General features: G+C 46.7%; 1 protein-coding gene across 1 annotated transcript in view; it reads left to right on the top strand.

Annotated features, from left to right (window-relative positions):
* The window catches only part of WNT7B (Wnt family member 7B), a 126,410-nt gene extending 105,657 nt beyond the window's left edge, over nucleotides 1-20,753 (top strand). Inside the window, exons 3-4 of the mRNA XM_063309199.1 lie at nucleotides 14,486-14,757; nucleotides 20,274-20,753. Of these exons, the coding sequence (XP_063165269.1) occupies nucleotides 14,486-14,757; nucleotides 20,274-20,753 (752 nt within the window). The remainder of the gene's footprint in view (nucleotides 1-14,485; nucleotides 14,758-20,273) is intronic.
* Nucleotides 20,754-21,526: the final 773 nt, after the last annotated feature.

Here is a 21,526-nt window from a genome sequence, read left to right as displayed (position 1 = left end):
CCCACGCCGCTGGCATTCCACCAGCTGGACGGCTCCACAGCGGGGGGGAAACCAGCCACGCTACAAACCGAGCCGGTCACCCTGCAAATGGGCACTCACACCGAGCGCACATCGTTCGTAGTCACGCCCATCGGACGGCCCATTGCAGTCCTAGGGATGCCATGGCTCGCGAAAAACAACCCGCGGATCAACTGGGCGACCCGCACCTTCACATTCGGCGACGGCGAGTATCGAGCACCAGTACCAGCTGGCAAAAGCAACCCCACGGTAGGACGAGCGGAGGCGACCACACAAGACACCGCCGCTACCACTGCAGACCTACCGGAACAATACGCCGACTTCTCCGAGGTCTTCGGAGAAGCAGAGGCAGACCAACTACCCCCCCACCGCAAGACGGATTGCCGAATCGACCTACTGCCCGACGTCCCCCTACCTAGACCAAAGATCTATTCGATGACCCCGAAGGAGATGGCAACCCTCCGGGAGTTCATCGATAAAAACCTAGACAGGGGATTTATAGAGCCAGCATGCTCACCGGTCGGAGCCCCCGTCTTATTCCGCGAGAAGAAAGACGGGACCCTACGGCTCTGTACCGACTACCGGGGCCTAAACGCGGCTTCCCTGTCCAACAAATACCCCTTACCCCTGGTGAAGGACATGCTCGCCCACCTGTCCACGGGCAAAGTCTTTTCCAAATTGGACCTGCGCGAGGCGTACTATCGCATCCGAATCAGGGAGGGGGACGAATGGAAGACGGCGTTCAACTGCCCCCTAGGCGCTTTCCAGTACAAGGTACTGCCCTTCGGACTTGCGGGGGCCCCTGGGGTGTTCATGCAGCTCATCAATGAGGTACTGCATGAACATCTGTTTAAAGGGGTCCTGGTCTACATCGACGACGTCCTCATTTACACAAAAACATACGAGGAACACGTAACCTTAGTCAGGCAAGTCCTCGACAAGCTCAGAAGGGCGCAGCTCTATGCAAAGCCCACAAAGTGCGAGTTTCACAAAGAGCGCCTAGACTATTTGGGGTATCGAATCTCCGGGGACGGCATCGAAATGGACCCCGCAAAAGTCGAAGCGGTACTAAACTGGGAGCGGCCCCGCAACAGACGGCAACTACAGAGCTTCCTGGGATTCGCGAATTTCTACAGGTCCTTCGCCCGGGGGTTCGCTGAGATAGCCCTCCCCTTAACGGACCTCCTCAAAACCAAAGGGGTGGGGGACACCAGACGCGCCAAGAACCCAGGCACAGTGCTGAATTGGACTCCCGCGTGCCAGACCGCATTCGACAAGCTGAAAGCGCTGTTCACGACGGAGCCAATCCTCGCGCACCCGGACCCGGAACGGCCGTTCGTGGTCCAAGCCGACGCCTCAGACTTCTCCCTGGGAGCCATCCTGCTACAAAAAGACTCCACGGGGCTCCTGAAGCCATGCGCCTACCTGTCAAGGAAGTTCTCCGAGACAGAGAGGCGATGGCACGTCTGGGAGAAAGAAGCCTTCGCGGTGAAATCGGCACTAGAAACATGGCGTCACCTACTCGAGGGAGCCACCCAACCATTCGAGGTCTGGACGGACCACCGGAACCTCGAGGCCCTACGAACGCCTAGACGCCTTAGTCCAAAACAGGTCCGATGGGCACAATTCTTCAGCCGCTTTGATTTCCAGCTGAAGTTCATGCCGGGCAAGAAGAACTTCCTGGCCGACGCCCTCTCCCGGCTGCCCCAAGACGAAGAGCCCGCCCCAGACACCATTGGGACGGTCCTATCCGCCTCGCAACTGGGGATGGCCGTGACCACCCGAAGCGGCGCACGGAGGCAGCTCGACGCTACGGCGCAGCCGACGGCGGGACAACCGGCGACGGAACGAAGGCAACCGCAACTACCAGGGGGAATGCGCACGGACCTCGCCGCCGCCCTCAAAACCGACCCCTGGTTCCTGGCAAACCCCGACAAGGTAACAATGGCGCAAGACCTAGCATGGGGGGAAGGCAGAATCTACGTCCCGGACTCGCAACGCCAGGCGATCTTGCATAGGTCACACGACGCCAAGCAAGCGGGACACTTTGGGTTCCTCAAGACCCTACACCTAACACGGCGGCAATTCTGGTGGCCCGCGCTCAGGCGAGACGTAAAAACCTACGTGGCGTCCTGCCCAACGTGCGCTAGGGCCAAACGGGCACCAGGCAAACCCGCGGGGCTACTGCAACGGGTGGCAGAACCCTCCCGCCCATGGGAGGAAATCTCTATGGATTTTATAGTGGACCTCCCACCCAGCCAGAAGAAAACGGCCATTTGGGTGGTGAAGGACTACTTCTCAAAGCAGGCCCACTTCATCCCCTGCACGTCAGTCCCATCCTCACAACAACTAGCCAAACTCTTCCTCATCCACGTGTACAGGCTACACGGATGTCCCGCACGTGTGGTGACCGACAGGGGCACACAGTTCACCTCCAAATTCTGGCGGGCCTTCTTGAAGCTGACGGGGACCCAACAGGCCCTGTCTACGGCTTGGCATCCGCAGACGGACGGAGCCACTGAGGTTCTTAATGCCACCTTAGAGCAATTTATACGATCCTATACGAACTACCACCAGGACGACTGGGCTGAACTGCTCCCGTTCGCCGAAGTCGCATACAACAACGCCGTCCACACGAGCACGGGAAAAACCCCGTTCGAAGTAGTCTCGGGGCGCGACTTTGTCCCCATACCGGAGCTACCTCAACCCCCGGAACCCCAGGTGGACGCCAGCGACTGGGGACGGAAGATCGCGGAAGCATGGCCAGTAATCACGGCGGCGCTGAAGGAGGCACAGGCTGCTTACAAAGAGCAGGCCGACAAGCACCGGCGCCAACAACCGACGTTCCAGGCGGGGGATATGGCCTATCTCTCCACCAAGTTCCTAAAGTCAACCCAACCCTCGAAAAAACTGGGGCCTAAGTACATCGGGCCGTTCCGAGTCACGCAAATAGTGAACCCGGTAGCAATACGCCTGGACCTGCCACACAACCTCCGGAGACTCCACCCGGTGTTCCATACCAGCCTCCTAAAACCGGCGACCACCTCCCGATGGCACCCAAGCACGCCACAGCCCGCACCGCTAATGATCGACGGGCAACACCACTTCGAGATCAGGGACATCCTCGACTCCCGTAAGCAACGAGGAACTCTACACTATCTGGTCAGGTGGAAACACTTCCCCCACCCGGAATGGGTGGCGGCGCACAACGTTAACGCGCCTGACCTGGCCAGAGCATTTCACCGGGCATACCCCGACAAACCGCAATCAAGGTCAGCAAAACCAACCCCCCCCCCGCAGGCCTCCCCCCGCCTCCCGTGCCCCAAGGGAAAGGGCCCCCCCCAAGCCCGCGACTTGGGTGGACCTTCCCCCCCCCGGGACTCACTCCCCCCGCCCCGGGCCCACGGGGTGGTGACAAACGATCGCCAGCACCCTCCCCCCGCCCCCCGGCCGCGGGGGAGTGGCAAGCAAGTCAACAGGGCAACCTGGGGGCAACGCCCAGGAGACACAACAAAAGCGACGCACTCTAAATAAGAAAAGAAGGGCCCTACCTGGAGCTGAGCAGCACCCGACCAGCCACGCCTCTCGCCTCGCCGAACTGAGCCAAACAAACAGGGTGTGGTTGGAGCATGCGCACGCCAGGTCAGAACCCGAGCATGCGCACCATGGACACACCCTGGGAAGGCACGTGGTAGAGGGAGGAGCAAAGGGAGGGGCGACAACTACTCCGGCGGGAACTTTGAAAAAAAAAAAAAAAAAAAAAAATGTGGCGTTTTGACAGCTCCATGGGGAAAACCCAGAAACCCGGGGGAGAACACTATTCGGAAAGGGGGCAGTATGTCATGAGTGCCGTTGAGCTAAAGTCATCAGCGCAATGGCACTCATGACAATGACAAGGAAATAGGTGAAGGGGGACAAGTTAAGTAGCCATCAACCCACAACGACTAACGGCTAACAGACAATAGATAAACGGATCACGGAGCCACCCAAGCCATCAGCGGCAATGCAACGGGGATCGCCCAGCTGAAAGCAATCAGCAGAAGATTGAAAACCTGAGGATGGGCGATCCTGGAAACCCTCAACCAATGGCAGGGCAACACATGGGACAAAGGGGGGTGACGTGACCGAGAGCGAGGGGGCGCTGACCGGCGCGGGGTATTTAAACCCCGCACCGGCGCGCTCCTGTCACTCTCAGCTTTTTTCTACCAACGTTGTACCTACCCTGAAATAAACCAGAGCCTGCTTTGCAACCCAGTGTCTGAATGTTATTCAGAGGAAGGCAGCGCATGACAGTCACTATGTTAGAGCTGGGCAGTGATATAAATCCAATAAATAAAGAAATGGACAAGCTTTGCTCACATGTCCTGCCCACAGTGGTTCCTGCAAGATGGCAGGTGTGGTGTCACAACTGCTTGCCAACCAGCTATGCCAACCCTCTTGGCACCCCAGCAATTACAGCACCTACACACACACCCACACAGGGAAATCAGTGGGCATGCTTCAGTGCTATGCCGAGCCTGGCTTCCCAGAAAAGCAAGTGGGAAATTAAGAAAATTACTTTTTATAGTTTTTGAAAGTGTTTATTTTTAAGTTGGAGTTGCTTCCTGCATTGCTTGCTCAGAACAACATAGACTTTTTATTGAACGTGTCCTTTCCTCACCTCTGCCTTAAAAGAGATGCAGAAGGACTATTTCACAAATTTATTACAGTGAAACTGTTTAAGATATTTGGCTGAAACCTGGTCTTAACTCTTTCGATGGCTAATATCCTCTAAACCGGTGTTTCTCAACCTTGGAAACTTTAAGATGGGTGGACTTCAACTCCCAGAATTCCCCAGCAAGCATGGCTGGCTGGAGAATTCTGGGAGTTGAAGTCCACCCATCCTAAATTTACCAAGGTTAGGAAACACTGCTCTAAACTGTCTATCACCTCTGCCATCTCTCTTCCATTTTGCCGAGATATGAAGCACCTGCAGGAATGTGGTTGTTTTTCCATGGTTAGTATTAATTTTAGTAAAATCTTGAATCCCAAAGTGGCTTGAATTGAATTGATTTGCCTTTGAATGTTCTCCTCTTTAAATCTCAGATCTCCAGTTCAGATTGAATCAGAACTGATTTACAGAGGCTTAGCTCCTAAAATTCCAGGAGAAATATATATAAATATATTTTGCTTTGAGTACACATGATCCCAAATGCATTTTGTATGGCTAGAAAATATAAGTTTGTCCTTACGGTACATGATACATAGTCAGATAAACATTATCCAAAGCCATGACTATGCTATAATAATAGTAATTCAGATTCATCATAAACCTTCATATTTCACCAAACTTTATTCAATTCTTTAAAGGAAACATATTGTTAACGTGTGATAGTGTGAGCACAAAGCCAGCCTTGGCTGATATAGGAAAAAAGCTAAGGAGGGTCAAGCTTATTTAGTACTTTGATGGGCAGGGATGTCCACAGAGTATGGTCAAAAGGTCAAGATGGTGGCCCCAACAGTGTGATTAATGCCCGGCCTGTTTTTTAAGTGTGATGTGGACCCCCCTGTGGATGAGGGTGTCAACAAATGTCAAAGTAGCATGTGTAAAAAGGGGTGGGTAGACTGGGGAGCTGGATAACAAAAGCATCCTGGAATTGAGTCTAGAAGTACTCCAGGTATGGATCAATTCATCAGGAGCAAAGCTCACCTTGAGGGAATCTTTACCTCATCATCTGTTTTTGGTTTTCTAATAACCCAACGCACAGACAAGCAAACCTCAACAAATGCAGAGGACAAATCCAGCCAAAATGAAAAGCATATAAATTCTAGGCATTGAAATAATCCCCAAGGAAGCACGCCAAATATTGGAAGGCGACAACCGGGCCTGATGTGGACAGACATAACACTGATGGGGACTTGACACTGGTCAAGCTGTTCCTCTTTTGGCAAGGTGGCCAAAGATGCTTCTTTTTGATGGCAGGACATGTTGGATCCCTTCACAGCGTGACGGGAGGAGGAAATAAAAGGCAAAGATGGACCGAGAGGTGCTCACTTGGGGGTCAGGGAGGAGGGAAGACCCCACAAGCTATAGTGTAGAATAACATCTTCAGCCCTTGCACAAGAGAGCACCCCAACAGGTTGTCCCCTCTAGAAGGAGGGTGAATTCCCTCTTCTGCACTTGCCGTTCTTTGAATGGCGAACTTCCGCATCTCATATATTTCTTTTTGCTCTGACCATTCAGAGAAGAGTCAAGCTTTTCCCCACCGCCACCAATTATTTGCTTTTTCTTCCCCATCGATCCAGGCCTTTTCTGCAGGCACAGGAACATTAACTATTGTTCAAACAGAAGCGCTTAGCAGGAGAGTTTGCTGTGATTTCCCTGACCTATTACCCAGGGGGATTTTCTGCAACAACACGTTTTTGTTTGTTTTTCGGGGATTAGTGGCAATATTCCACATACTACTGACACAGTGAAACATAGTCTGGATTCTTCTCTCTCTCTCTCTCTCTCTTTCATTCTTTCTTTCCTTTCTCTCTCTCTCCTTCTTTCCTTTCTTCTTTCCTTCCTATCTTTTTCTTGGGAGGGTATGAGACCTCTCAGACCCCCCCCCCCAAATTTCTAAATGAAACACCACGGATCAATAGTAACCTTTTATAAATCTAGCACCCAAAGTGCGGGATAGAAAGAACACTTTCCCCTAGCACATGGAGGGGCTGAAAATGACCTTTCCTTCACCGTTCCTGCCATTGACACCATCAATTTCCAGCCATCGATTTGCTATTTCATATTGATTGAGCTGCATTCCTTTATGCGGCTTTGATTTTGTTAATCATTTTGAGGAGTCCAACGGAAGGTGGGGGGGAAATGTTTAAATGAACAAAACGAATGAATAATTTAGCACTTTAAGCCTATAATTTTGTATCCCTTTCCCATGAATAAATCTCATAGAATTTGCTGCATTTACTTCTGAACAGACACAAATATGATTTTGCAGTGGAAGTTGGAATCTTTTAACAAGTGGAAATGAAATATACATTTGGTTCTCTGGTTGTAGTGCAGAAGATCTCCGTCACTATGTTCCCCCCACCTCCTCACCCCAATCTAAGGAGTACTAATAACAATCTTTTTTTTTTTTAGAAAAAAGCTCTGATTGTATGCAATTTTTTTTCTCTTGGCCTTGATAATTTCTCCATGTAAAACATGAGCATAACTTAACCTGGTCTCCTTGCAATTCTGCTCCTCCAGTATTAGAACTGGACATCTCTTCATGCAGATTCATGAGGTGTGGGTGCAATATTAATTTGCCTTATCCATTTATCCTAATTGTGTCTCCGTCTTCACCCTCTAAATTTTGAATTTTCAAGATTGGGTGATTCCACCAGACTTGTCTTCTAAACGAAGGAGCAGTTCCCCTAACGGGGAGAGAGGAATCCCCATTTCTAATCTTGGGAAGTTGTAAGTGATTTATAATTGCCAACTACATTGATATCTCCCCCTGCCATGAAGGGGAAGTTATCATTTAAAGGCACCAAATGCTCATGGGCACTTGCATGCTAGCCCATTTTCTGGAACCCCTTTGCAGTGTAGTGCTGGCCTGATGATGCCAGGGAACTAAATTTAGGTGCTTGGAGGACAATGTCAGTTGGCTACCATAATGAGCACAGAAACATGGGGAAACCCCTGCAATTTATCCTCTCTTATGTTTACAAAGAGGTAAAAGAATGCATGTTTAAGCATGGGCCTGATGTGGCAGGAAGAGGTACCTCATTAAGGTGGCCGGTAGTTCTCCATGCTCAGTTATTGTTGAAATGCTGATTGGCAGGTGATTCTTCCAAGCTCCAGCATTTCTCATGGCTGTCTGAAGTCCACCCATCTTAAAGTTGCCAAGATTGAGGAACACTGCTCTAGACTCAGCTACGGAAACATGGCTGTGGTCACTAGTATCCTCGTATCTAAAAAATCTGGAAATACTCAGAGCCTGGGTCCCGCCTGGGAATGCTTTACACTGGCTTCTTAAGGGTTGAAGGTGGAAAAGCTGGAAGTATCGGACCCCATCCATAAAAGAATTTCATCTAGTGGGGTCCCAGAAGCGGGCCTTCTCTGCTGTAGCTCCCACCCTTTGGAACATCCTCCCCCCAGAGGTCAGACAGGCCCCCTTGCTCCTGGACTTCCGAAAAAGACTAAAGACCTGGTTTTGTCAGCAGGGGGAATAGTTATACCTGGGGATGGCTAGCGCCCTAAGTGATTTTGAGGGGCCTGTTACACTCACAGACTGATTAAAATCTTTTGCCACTTAGATTTTATTATATTTTTATTTTATTGTATTGTTGTATTGGAATGGTTTTAAATCTTAACTTCATTTTATTGTAAACCGCCCAGAGTCCCCCATGAGGTGGAGATGGGCGGTGAATAAATTTATAAATAAATAAATAAAAAGTATCTTCTGAATTTTACCCCACCTTTGCTTTGTCCTCTTACCCCAAAGGCAACCTCTGTAAACTCAATGGAGCTTACTTTCAGATAGACAGCTATAGGAATTTCCTATTGTGGCATAATCGACCAGGGATGGTCCTAATTTTCTGAAGCATTTTTTAAAAAATTGATCATTCTCCACCTTGCCTTGATGCTGCGAGATGTCCATTCAAGTGCACACATGTTCCTCACATTTCCTTCCATTTCACTGCCTACGCATTTAAATGCTCCTGCTTGTTTGAACTATGGTGATTCCCTAACAATGAGGTTCATTAAATGTTGTTAAACACAGAACAGGCTACTACAGGCTTAATGAGTAATGCATACTGAAGACAGAAGAGAAGCAGTAGGATGTGATGATGGAAGAGGCAGTGGTCTGAGAGCTGAAGTGTTCTGAATAACAGTGAGCACCAGGACTATATTGCACAAACATCTCCAAATTCCTTCAAGTGTGCCTCATCTAGATGCTTTTCAAAAGAACATGAAAATGGGGCATGTTCAGTTCAATTCAAAATTAACTGGGAATTCAAAGTTCAGACATAGAAACAGGAGGTCTGCAGGTTGTGGTCAGAAAGTCAAGATGGCACCACAATGGTGCCATCAAAGCTCTGCCTGTTTTTCACCTGCATTTCCCATAAAAAGCAGGCAGAGCTTTGATGGCACCATTGTGGTGCCAACTTGACTTTCTGACCCTACCCTGTGGGCACTGCTGTACAGAAGGCTAATTTTCCCCAAGTATCTGTGTTCTTTGAAGACTTCTTTCCATTATTTGGAATAGTGGTCCTAAGGTGACCAGATGAATGGGGGGATATGATAAAGGGCATAAAGAAACTTAAAATTAATTACACTAATTAATTAATTAATTACTTTAATAATTACTTTAATTATGGAAATGACCAGAGCAACTAATTTGCTAGTGAAGAAAGTATGAGTCATTAAAAAGGCAAAATATAGATGGTTGGTTTGCGTTTATGCTCATGATCTTTCTCTTCCCACAAATCAGAAGCAGCTCTCTGGGGACCAGGCAACAGTTCTTAGCTGGCATCGAACAACTTTGCAAAAGATGTTTAGAACAAAAGTCCACAAGGCTTTGTCTTTTCCTTGCCCACTACCTCTGCCATAATGCATTGTCTTTGGGGGTTCTCCTTAAGTCTCTTAAGGAGAACCCCCAAAGCCATCTCTCCACCCTGAGGATTTTTTTTTAAAATCAACTAGGTTGGGAGAAAGTTGTAGACAAGGTAACTTCCCCATCCATCTGATGACTTCACTCTGCAGTTATCCATATCATTGTATTACAGTTAAGCAGAAACATCCGTCGAGCAAAAACCATTTGGCAGAGTAAAACAGGACTCCCCTCTAATATTGAAAATGAGCGCAAATGTTTGGAAGAAGCAACGTGGTTCAGATTGCAATCAATCTGTTCTGCTTGGTTGCTGAAAAAAGGGAAATCTGACAATATTGCATGTTAGGCTTCCCAGTTTTGAAAGTGCTTTCTCTAGTCCTGCTTGGTTATTTCTGGGGAACAGCGTGAGTTCAAAAGCAGGATGGCACTCACTGCTGGTGGAACTGGAAAGATGAGGTTGCAGACCTCAGGCCTTTGTGGTGATGGGCCCAGAGGACTTCCAGGGTCTTCTGTCTTCAGCCGAACCTTAGCAAACGGGTTACTCAGCAGGGCGGAAAGGTCGACATTCACCAGCATAAGCCCATAACTTCAGTATCCATCTCAGACTATATATTTTTTGTTGATTTAATTAGGGGTTTCATATATGGCTACACCCATGTTTCTAATATTTCATAGATGGATCCAAAATCCAGCTGCTTGACTGGAACACTCACATGCTTCCCTCACCCTCACCCTGCAATCGTTTGCCTCTCAGACACAAACTCAGCCCTCTTCTGAAGGGCCTCCAGCCTTCGGAAAACCCAGGAGCTGCAGAAGGGGATGAATAGTTAAATCTGAAACTTCAACCTGGAAAGAGACCTTTATTTAGAAGATATTTTTGGTTTGATTTCTGAGCTGAGTATGATCATACTGAACAATGATCCAGATGCCAGTAACACAATTCCTTCGTCAGATCAAACACAGATTACACATCGCTCCTCCGTTCCAAAGGAGAATAGCTCCATTATTCCAGGAGAAAGACTTGGACGCAATTAAGGAAGCAGTCAGAGATAATATTCCATGGAAAATATTAATCCAGTACTTTGATACAAACTATTCATATTGGATCAAGACAGTGGAGTGTTTTCCAGGCTTCCCTTTCTCACAAGTAATTGAAAGTTAATTTTAGAATATTACATATTTACGTGCCCATCATGTTATTCCCTTTCGGGGTAATCAGGGTTATGCAAAGCAAATAAAAAGTGTAAGGAATAGGAAACAGAAGAAACTAAAGGCAGCAGACAGGAGTGTCCACGGGGTGGGAGGGGGTGTCAAAAAGTCAAGATGGCGGCTGCAACTGCATAATGGAAGCCCTGCCCCCTTTTTAATGTGGGGCGGGGCTTTAATCACACAGTCTCAGCTATCATCTTGGCTTTTTTGACCCCCAGAAGAGGAAATTTAGCCAAATCTAGTTTACAGCAACCCCATTTGGTGCCTTTCCACCTCTTTCAATCAGTGCAACCCTTTCCTGCTTTTCCCACATCTGGGCACCACTTCAAACGCCATCTTTTCTGTAAAATGCTCACCTCTTTTTCAGGATCTCATGAATTTCATGCACTTTTATCTGTCCCCTGCTGCCTATGCACTCATCCTTTATATACTGCATTTGCTTTACAACCAGAAAAACATAAAAGTTGGGTTCATCAACTATATATAATGCATGGAAACATCAGTTTGAATTCAGTTCATTTCCCATTCAGATACATTCATTGATTTATCTATTCCATTATCTTTATATGAAGTTTTTTTTTCTTCCCTAGGAAAATCCACATGGATTTAGTAGGATTTTTTTTAAGTACTTAGATTTTCAAGTGAGGACTGATTGAAAAAATGGCATTAGCCATCTGGTGCCATCTGGAGAAAGCACACTCCTGCTTCAAAATGGAAGCAATGGCTGATGAGTAGATGCCATAGCTATTACCCATTGCATAATTTGCTTGGTCTCAGAAGGCTGAACAGTATCATGCCTGGGTGGCGTTTGGAGAAGAGGGTTAGGGTTAGGAAGAAGGGAGTCATGAACCACTTCCATAAGGATGCCAAGAAAACTACATGGATGTGCCCTTGAAGACACCAGGAGCTGAGTTGGATCAAGAGATTTTATTATCAAATAACAAAATTGCCTGGGTTGAGAACATGATCCCTACCTGTTTAAAAAGGCAAATGTCTAAAAGTCCATGGTAGTGGGAAAATAGAAATATACCATGCAGTTCTATGGGAATAGATCTGCAAAATCTATCAAAACAATAACCAATAGCAACAGAGTTAACTACTGTCTGTCTTTCTCCGGTCAAAAATACACACAAATAAAGACACACACACACTTTTATAGAGATATATTTGAAAAAAGGGTATCTCTGAAAATTGCAGAGGGTAGATATGCTTTTAAAAAGAATATCCTTTGGGGAACCTTATGCTATTTAGTTGTTCGTTATTTAAAAACCCAACAGCACTGCAACAGTATAAAGAAGATAGAATAAAAAGATGGCTACATCAGATCAGGGAAGAGTCTCCAAAACAACTTGATCTTTAAGAGCTTTTGACAGACCAGAAAAGATAAAGAAAAGAAAAAATGTGCTTGAATCTCCCCAAAGTGTAAGATCTGTAGAAGTTTCTCCCTAGTGCATCTAACTAGTTGGATTGAAACTGGCTGGAGGACAAAGTCCTGAAAGTATCTAGGAACTAGGCCATGAAAGCTTTAACAACCCGTGCAAGGAAAATTTAGATAATAAATGCAACACAAGTGAAATTTGCATTAACAAAAATGCTTCATGCAGAATTTACCTTTAACTGCTACGTACAAAAAGTTGCATTCAGTTATGAGTATGTTAGAGAAAGTTGCAATCAGAATGGCCGGCCTGCCTGCCTGCCTGCCTGCCTGCCTGCCTTCCACAAGTCTGAAAAAAATATCCATTAAAAAATAAAGCCCCAAATAAAAAAATAACAGACTGGAATATTTCCCTAGGAATATTCCAAGAAAAAGAAAAAGGATAAGCTGTATATCCATCTGTACATTCCTAGCCCATGGGAAAGAAGAGATTCTGCTCTGCATCCTTATGATCAAATAAGCCACTTTGGAATTCTTCCCTCCAGGGGCATCCATAGGAAGGGGGTCAAAAAAGTCAAGATGGTGGCAGCAAGTCCCCAGTTGAAGCCTCACCTCTTTTTCACATGCACAATCTTGACTTTCTTGACCACACCCCTCCTGTAAACCTCCTTCCCTCTCCTCCTCCTAACTATGAGACTCATGTGGAACAATGTCACTGAGATCCAGACTCTTCACCCATGGTCTCACACTGATTGCAACTGGAGGTGAAATGCATACGTGCCAAGATTTGAAATGCACAATCGTAATCTTAAATTCAAATTAGGATGTTGGGAGTGGCATTTTAACTGACATGAGAATGCAATGAGGATGGGATCAAGGGACTAGAAACTAAGTCCTCGTGGATAGATTCGAGGGAGTGGGAATGTTTAGTCTTGCTGAGAGAGGACTGAACAAGGGTCGGACCTTTTTTTTTTTAATCCGTCCCGTCGTGTCTGATTCTCAGAGACTGCCTGGACAAGTCCCTGCAGTTTTTTGGCAAGGTTTTTCAGGAGTGGTTTGCCATTGCCTCCTTCCTAGGGCTGAGGGAGAGTGACTGGCCCAAGGTCACCCAGCTGTTTTCATGCCCAAGGCGGGACTAGAACTCACAGTCTCCTGGTTTCTAGCCTGGTGCCTTCACCACCACACCAAACTGGCTCCTTAAGAGTATGATAGCTCTTTTCAAACTATGGAATGGCACTGAGCTTCAGTTTGCTCTACTGTGGACAACCATGGTAGATAAACCAGCCAGGGTGGCCATAGGGTATGGTCAAAGAAGTCAAGGTGGCGATTGTGATGGTGCCGTTGAAGCTCTATCCCGTTTTTATGCCTATTGCATTTGTGATGCACATAAAAAAACCGGTGGAATTTACCCTGTACAATCACAGATGCCATCTTAACTTCTTGGACGATGTCCAGGGCTAGCATCTCCCAGCCCTTTGCTGCTGCCTTCAGACAACTCAAACATGAGGACCGATTTCAGGTCTTTGCAAATATATGCAGTTCAGAGCGCGGATGGAAAACGGTTTGGATCAGCTCTCCAAGCTGAACAGCTCTCCAAACCTCAAAATCAAGTTGGACGAGGGAAGCTAGAACTATAGATCTTCAAACTGATACAGACCGTTCCTTCACCAGGCCTTTTCCGAAGTAACTTCCAAACTGGCATCAAACTGATCTGGTCGGACCAGTTGGGGCAGGGCCATAACTGGGGGCGGGGGGGCAAGCGGGCCATCTGCCCCGGGCACTGCACTGGGGAGGTGCCAAAATGAGCGCCGGGGGAGGGGGGCAAAATGGGTGCAGAATCCATGTTTGCCCCGGGTGACAAAGACCCTAGTTGCGGGGCTGATTTGGGGAGTTTGTGTTGAACCGAATCCAAAGGATGCTTCGACTTGGATTTTTTCCTGATTTACATAAGCTGCCTGAATATCCCCCACCAGCATCGCCAGCCCGTAAACTGGGCCAATTCCAGCTGAGTGGAAATTATAGCCACTTGCATATAAGGCAGTGTTTCTCAACCTTGGCCACTTTAAGAGGTGTGGACTTCAACTCCCAGAATTCCCCAACCAGCATACACTGGCTGGGGAATTCTGGGAGTTGAAGTCCACACCTCTTAAAGTGGCCAAGGTTGAGAAACACTGGTACAAGGGTAAATGCTATGTGTGTTCCCAAAATGAACTATTTTCCAAGGGTTTCCAAGAAGCTTGACTTCCTCCGTATCCCTCCTTCCAGCTGACCCTTTTTCCTCCTTTTTCTCCTTTGTCCCCCACAGGGAGCAGAGAAGCTGCCTTCACCTACGCCATCACTGCTGCTGGGGTCGCCCACGCAATCACGGCTGCCTGCAGCCAGGGGAACCTCAGCAGCTGTGGCTGTGACAGAGAGAAGCAAGGTTATTACAACCAGGAGGAAGGGTGGAAGTGGGGAGGCTGTTCTGCCGACATCAGATATGGCATTGACTTCTCCAGGAGGTTTGTTGACGCCAGAGAAATCAGAAAGAGTGCTCGGAGGCTGATGAACCTGCACAACAATGAGGCTGGAAGAAAGGTATCGTAGCACAGGATGGGGGTGATCTGATTCGAGGGAGGGGAGGACCTTTGCGGGCTTGCGGAGTTGGGAACACGCATCTAGGCTGTGAGGTTGCAGCCTGCAGATGGGTGGGGCTGGGACTGAATGGTGTTCTGCTTGAGCAAAGCTTTAGTTGTGAGGAAAAGGAGTTCTCCGTGTCAAGGTAGATTTTTATACGGAAGGGTAATACAGGTAGTCCTCACTTAATGACCACAATTGGGACCAGAATTTTGGTTGCTAAGCGAAGCAGTCATAAAACGAATCCAACCTGATTTTACAACCTTTTTGCGGTGGTTGTTAAGCAAATCACCACGGTCATTAAGCGAACCCCGCAGTTCCCCATTGATTTTGCTTGCCAGAAGCCAGCTGGGAAGGTCAAAAATGGCAATCATGTGACCACGGGATGCAACAATGGTCATAAATGTGAACCGGTTGCCAAGTGCCCAAATTGTGATCACGTGACCGCGGGGACGCTGTGATGGTCGTAAGTGTGAGGACTGGTTGCAAGTTGGCTTTTTCAGCACCATCATAAGTCTGAACCATTGCTAAACGAATGGTTGTTAAGTAAGGACTACCTGTAAATGCTCTTCCTGGCTGGATGTGCATGCATGTATGTGAGCACACGGGACCACCAAGGAAACAAGGTGGTGCTGGTGGTGGTGGACACGCTTTCCAGCAGCTGGGGAATGGCCTTCGAAGCAGCTGCACAGGTCTTGGAAATGACCCAGCTGCTTTAACACTTTGAGGAGGTTACCTTTGCTCATGCTCACAGGGGTACTGTCCATGCGCGCCTTGCCTGAATAGCCTGATGTTGCCCAGTCCAGGCCCATGTCAGGGGCTTTCCTTGACCTAGAAAGGAATGGTTGGACTCAACAGCTTATAGTTCAACCCAACAATTTAAACATTTTCTGTCTATTACCTTTGGTTCTGGCAGTTAAAAGTAGCTTGGGTTTTGTTTCAGCCACCATCTGGTTTGAAAATGAGTCTCCCCACCAAGAAAAACACAAAAGCAGGGGGTGTCTGCCAAAACTAACATGTGCAAAACGTTACTACTGGTTTTATACATTTTGCCGGGATTGTATTCCGAGGGTGTCCAAAAATTATATGATGCTCTATGCCTGATTTCACACTGAAGCAACAGGCTGGATGCGTTCGGTCGTGATTTCCTTTCTCAGTAAGCCCGGTCTCTCTTAAATGCAAGGGAAGCTTATGGTGAATGCCCCACAAGATGTAATTCGCAGAAGGAAAACCAAGGTATGGAAGGAGGGATTTTGTGAAACTCTTGTTCCAACCCAAACTTCCTCAAGGGGAGCTGCACATCCTTTTACCAAGCAAGAAGACTGAAAGGGGAAAAGTGTTTGAAGTCAGAGAATGAGCCAGGAGTCCAGACTGAAGATCCGAAGCCCAGGAAATCTAATTCTCATGCTTATTCATCATCGAAGACATTTTAAAAATCTGCCCTATAAATGCCGTTGCAATTGCAAAAATCTCCATGGTTTGCACAATATGAACTTTTATGCATCGTTGGCAAATTATAACTGAAGGAATTCCCAGCTATGGCTTGACAGCACTTTAATTCTCCATAAGAGGAGATTCTCTAATGCAAAGGGAAAGAGAAGATATTTCTAAGGTCTTTTCCTCTGAACAATACAACATATTAAACTGCATGTCAGAGTTCTCAGGATCTCAAATGCACCAATGTCAGGATACTACTTTAAGGCCTCAGAGTCCCAGAAAAGAGGAAGCTTAGCCTTTAAATCCCTTCAGATCTCTTTAGATCAGTGTTTCTCAACCTCAGGAACTTTAAGATGTGTGGACTTCAACTCCAGAACTCCCAGAATGTGGGGAATTCTGGGAATTGAAGTCCACACATCTTAAAGTTCCTGAGGTTGAGAAACGCTGCTTAGATCGTACTCCTCTGAGTATGATGTGACTTATTTTCCTGACACAGGGTGTAACCCTACCACTGTGTTTGCGTCCCAAGGAAGGCATTTACTCAGTTGAGCAGCATCTTTTTCTGGCCAACACATTTTATGAAAAGGCAGAAGCGTTTTAAATCAAACACCACTATAGACTAACACAGGTCATCTGAGTGAGGGCCCAAAAGGCAACAGAATTCCACTGGATTCTGTCCTAGAGCTGATAAATAAATTGGCATATTTAATTAAATGCATGTTAATTAATATAATAAGTGTAATTTATTCCTTAAGAGGATGAGGGATAGCTTCTAAACATTTTTAGGTTACGGCACAGTTCCAACTGAATTTAAAGCAGATTTATGGTAATATTCATTGTATTCCTAAGTATATGATGCTAAGACTCCTTCAGGTCGAGTTCAGCTCCTGCCGGACATATCCATGGAATTTTCTTGGGAAGAATGCAGAAGGGGTTTCCCATTGTCTTTTTCCAAGAGTTTAAAAAATTTCTCTGTAAAGTCTGCATTCCTGTGATTTATAGAGGTCTCCCATCCAAATACTAACCAGATATGATCCTGCTTAACTTTTGGAGACCAAGAGCCTCTTATTTTTCTTAGGAATAATTGGGAAGTGGTTGGCTGTCATGTTCTTGCTGGTCTGACCCACAGCCCTGGGATTCCCATCCATGAGCTAATCAGGGCTGAACCTTTTTAGTTTCTGAGCCCAGACCAGGTCAGTCACATGCAAAAGCAAGAGAAAGCTTCCTCTGAGTTTCCTGGACACGTTCACGTATTTTGGCATCACTGTAGAAATGATGTGCCCCTCTTTTGTTCATGACGGTACATCACATCATTCAAAAACAAAGGGTTAGAGACTTGAAATTACAGAAAAGCCATATAGGTGCCAAGTACAGCAGGGGTGTCTGGGAGGAGAAGGGTCAAAAAAGTCAAAATGACAGCTGCAACAGTGGGATCAAAGCCCCGCCCCCTTTTCAAATATGCTCCGTGTGCTGTGCATGTGAAAAAGGGGCGGGGCTTCATTGCATGGTCCTGATTCCCATCTTGACGGCTTTGACTCCTCCTGCGGATGCCTTTGAGGTAGAGCAAGTCTCGGGTGCTGTCCAGACTGAGTCAGGAGGGCAAAACGGCGCATCCGAGCCGCTGACTGTTACCCCGTCGTGAACATTGGTGCCAGCTGGATGGTCTCTTCTTCCAGTTGGGATTCCCAGCCAAGCATTTCAGGCTGCCCCAGAGGACCTTCATTCCTAAATGGTCCTTCCCAGACTTTCCCCCAGTCCAGCTTGGTGATGTTTTGGGCAAATTGGCTGCAACCCTTCATTTACTTTCCTTTTTTATTGTTTTTTGCCATGAACAAGACCTGGGAGAGGGCACAGACTCCTGTCATGGCTGCTAACTCTGCCCGGCTCTCTCTCTCTCTCTCTCTCTCTCACACACACACACACACTCACAAACTCACACATACCTGGCACTGCTGCAGCATAAACTCTGGCTGCCTTGGCCTGGGCTAACAGTGGATTCAGGTGCTCGGTGATGAAGGCTCCATAACCAAAGCCACTTGACAAAAGAGAGGGAGTACCAGGTTAGCAGAAGTAGGAAATGTGCTTAGAAAAGGAAAGGGGGAAAAAACCCACCATAAAATAGTGGGACATTCAGAGGGGATTGAAAAACGTTGAGATGGAGGCTGCAACCATGCAGAGAAAGCTCTGCCCCTTTCCTACGACTGCATGGAGATGTCTCCGCTCCTGCAGATTCTCCTCGGAGAAGAATCCAGGGGCAGCCTCAAACAATCAGCTTGGCTCCCTTGTCAGATTCAATACATAATTTGATTAGTATGGCCTCCCTTTGGTGCTGTGAAGCTATCTATATCATAGATCTGCCCATCTCTCCTGTGGGAACAGACTTGCGCAGTCAATCCGTCATCCGACAGGATTTAATGCCAGCTCATCGGTGAAAGCTGTGCTCAAACTCTGTTGTCCTCCTCCCCCAATCCAGAATACTCACACGTTCAAATATTGTGCCAGAAAGGTGTGGAAAGTACAGAATGATACTTGCAGAGGAAGGAGGGAGGGAGGGAGGGAGGAAGGGAGCCCATGCATTTCAACCTAGCCAATTAAACCTCTCCAAAAAATGATCACTCCCTTAATCTACTTAACAGTCACACACAGCATGAAAGCAATATTATTGAATTAGCGGTCACACATTACAGGGATGGTTGTGGATTGTGTATGTAGCCCAAGCTGGTGTCTTGATATTGTTGCCCACAACAACTGACTATGTCTGGGGACATTCGGCATGAGCGTGATGCCGTTGGTGTGCTCTGCAGAGGAGAAGGGAAATGCAATAGATTCCTCTGTCAGATTTACTATTGCCTCAATTACTCGACAGTGAATCCCGCTCTTGGTCTGCTGTTGACTTTTCCTGATGCACACACATCAGTGCAACACACGAAATTGATCCAGTTGCTCCCCTCGGCTGCCAGGTTTCCTAGTGCAAAATCCCGGGAAACAGAACTTTGTCTTTCATTGGCTCGGTTGGTTCCCAACTGTCGGAAATTGTACAGGGAGAAAAATTAGTATGGCAAGAAAAAGTGATAAATCCTACAGTGAAACGTAACTTAGACAAATGTGGGCCTGATGTATCAGCTAACTTTTGGGTAAAATGCTTTGGATGCTGACATTCTGAATATAGTGACATGTTTTTTCTCCTTGAGCTGACAAATGTACTCGTTATGTGTGTAGCTTCTACAAATTATTGTCTCTTTTCCTTTTCTTTCTTTTTTTTCTCTTACATCTCTTTGGAATTTTTGCCTCTTTTGTTTGCATTGTTGTGGAAGTTGCAGTATTTGCATCTGGTAAAAATAAAAAGCAATATCTAGTTTTGTATGGATACCAGGTGAAACTTCAGCCAAACGTTATGGTAGGTATGTGCCAACCAGCAGCCAGGCCTGTCTTGATGATACTTCATTCCAGGGTCATCCATGGTGGGTGGGGTCAAAAAAGTCAAGATGTCAACCCAACCACCTGGTCAAAGTTCCGCCCCTTTTTTTGCACATATCACATGCATGATAAAAAGGGGGCAGGGCTTCCATTGCACATTTACAGCCACCATCTTGATGTTTGTGACCCCCTGTGGACACCCCTGGATCCTGAATAAATGAAAAAATGAAATACTTCTGACAAAGTGAGGGAGGGGGATGGTTTTTCTCTTGGGGAGAAGAAATGAGTTGTATCTGTGGGCTCAGAATCAGTAAGATGTTAATTAAATACTGTGCTGTATTCCTTCCAGCCAAAAGCATGCTTGATTTCAACTATTTGTTTAATTTCCATGGATTTTAATGGGAAAATGAAACACACAGCACTATTATTCAGGTGAAATCAGTGGAGTTTAAAACGGGCTGCTTTCTGACAGATCACGCCACTAATATTTACAGATGTTTTGTCACAAATAACTTTTAACGCACCCCAAGAGGCCCAAGTTTTAAGATTACCCAAGCAGGAGAAAAGCTGTAGCTTTGTGTTGTCGTTGCTGTTATCTTCATTCTCCCTGCTTGCACGCACAGGTGCTTGAAGGACGAATGAAACTGGAGTGCAAATGCCACGGCGTTTCTGGTTCCTGCACAACGAAGACTTGTTGGACTACACTACCCAAGTTCCGAGAGATTGGATATATTTTGAAAGAAAAATACAATGCTGCGGTGCAGGTGGAAGTGGTCCGGGCGAGCCGCCTTCGGCAACCCACCTTCCTGAAGATCAAGCAGATCAGAAGCTACCAGAAGCCAATGGAGACCGATCTGGTCTACATCGACAAGTCACCGAATTACTGTGAAGAGGATGCTTCAACGGGGAGCGTGGGGACCCAGGGGAGGCTCTGCAACCGTACGTCCCTTGGGGCTGATGGGTGTGACATGATGTGCTGCGGAAGGGGTTACAACACTCACCAGTACACCAAGGTGTGGCAGTGCAACTGCAAATTCCACTGGTGCTGCTTCGTGAAATGCAACACCTGCAGTGAGAGGACAGAAGTGTTCACCTGCAAGTAACAGCCAGTGGAGCAACCTTAACATGGACACAACCACCACTCGGTAGTGTGGAACAAAATAACTACAGCATCATTTTGCACATCTTTCCTTCTTTCCTTTTTTCTTTCTTTCCTTCTTTCTTTCTTTCTTTCCTTCTTTCTTTCTTTCTTGGGAAGGGGGTAGAACCAATCTCTTACTTGTTTCTTACTAACACTGTTGAAAGAACAATGCGTAATCTGTTGGGTAGACTTGCTTTGACTCCATTAGCCCAAGGGACCCTGGGACAGATGGACGGATTAGGATGATGTTGTTCAAGATGAGCAATTTTTCCTTTGGATTCCCCCTCCCACCCCACCCACTGCAGTCCGAGGTGTTGTAGAGTTTACTCCTAGATTAAGTTATGCATACAGTATGATAGACAAGGATTCCAGGAGGTTATTTTCAAAGTTAGAATGCACATATGAATGTGCAATGGAGACATTTTTTCCTATTTAAAAAAAAGGACAAAAGAAAGAAAGAGGAATTAGGATATTAAGTACAAAACTAAGATTCCAATAGGGTTGCTCAAACACTTGTATTTCTGATAGAGAAAGGGAATAAACTAGGGACAAAGGGCAGCAGTTGACGAATGCAATACAGAGTTGGGAGGAGCCTCGATGATGGATTCATACATAAAATAAAAGAGGAAATTCTGACAGCTCCCAGTAACACTGGAACTTTTTGAATGGACATCTCAGCAGGAAAAAGATTCTCTTATTTATGTTTTTAATATTATCAAAACTCTCTAAGCACTA

Source organism: Candoia aspera, chromosome 7 (genome assembly GCF_035149785.1).
Source record: "Candoia aspera isolate rCanAsp1 chromosome 7, rCanAsp1.hap2, whole genome shotgun sequence".
Lineage (NCBI taxonomy): Eukaryota > Metazoa > Chordata > Lepidosauria > Squamata > Boidae > Candoia > Candoia aspera.
The sequence above is the reverse complement of the archived record's forward strand: the minus strand, read 5'-3'. Positions and strand labels throughout refer to the sequence as shown.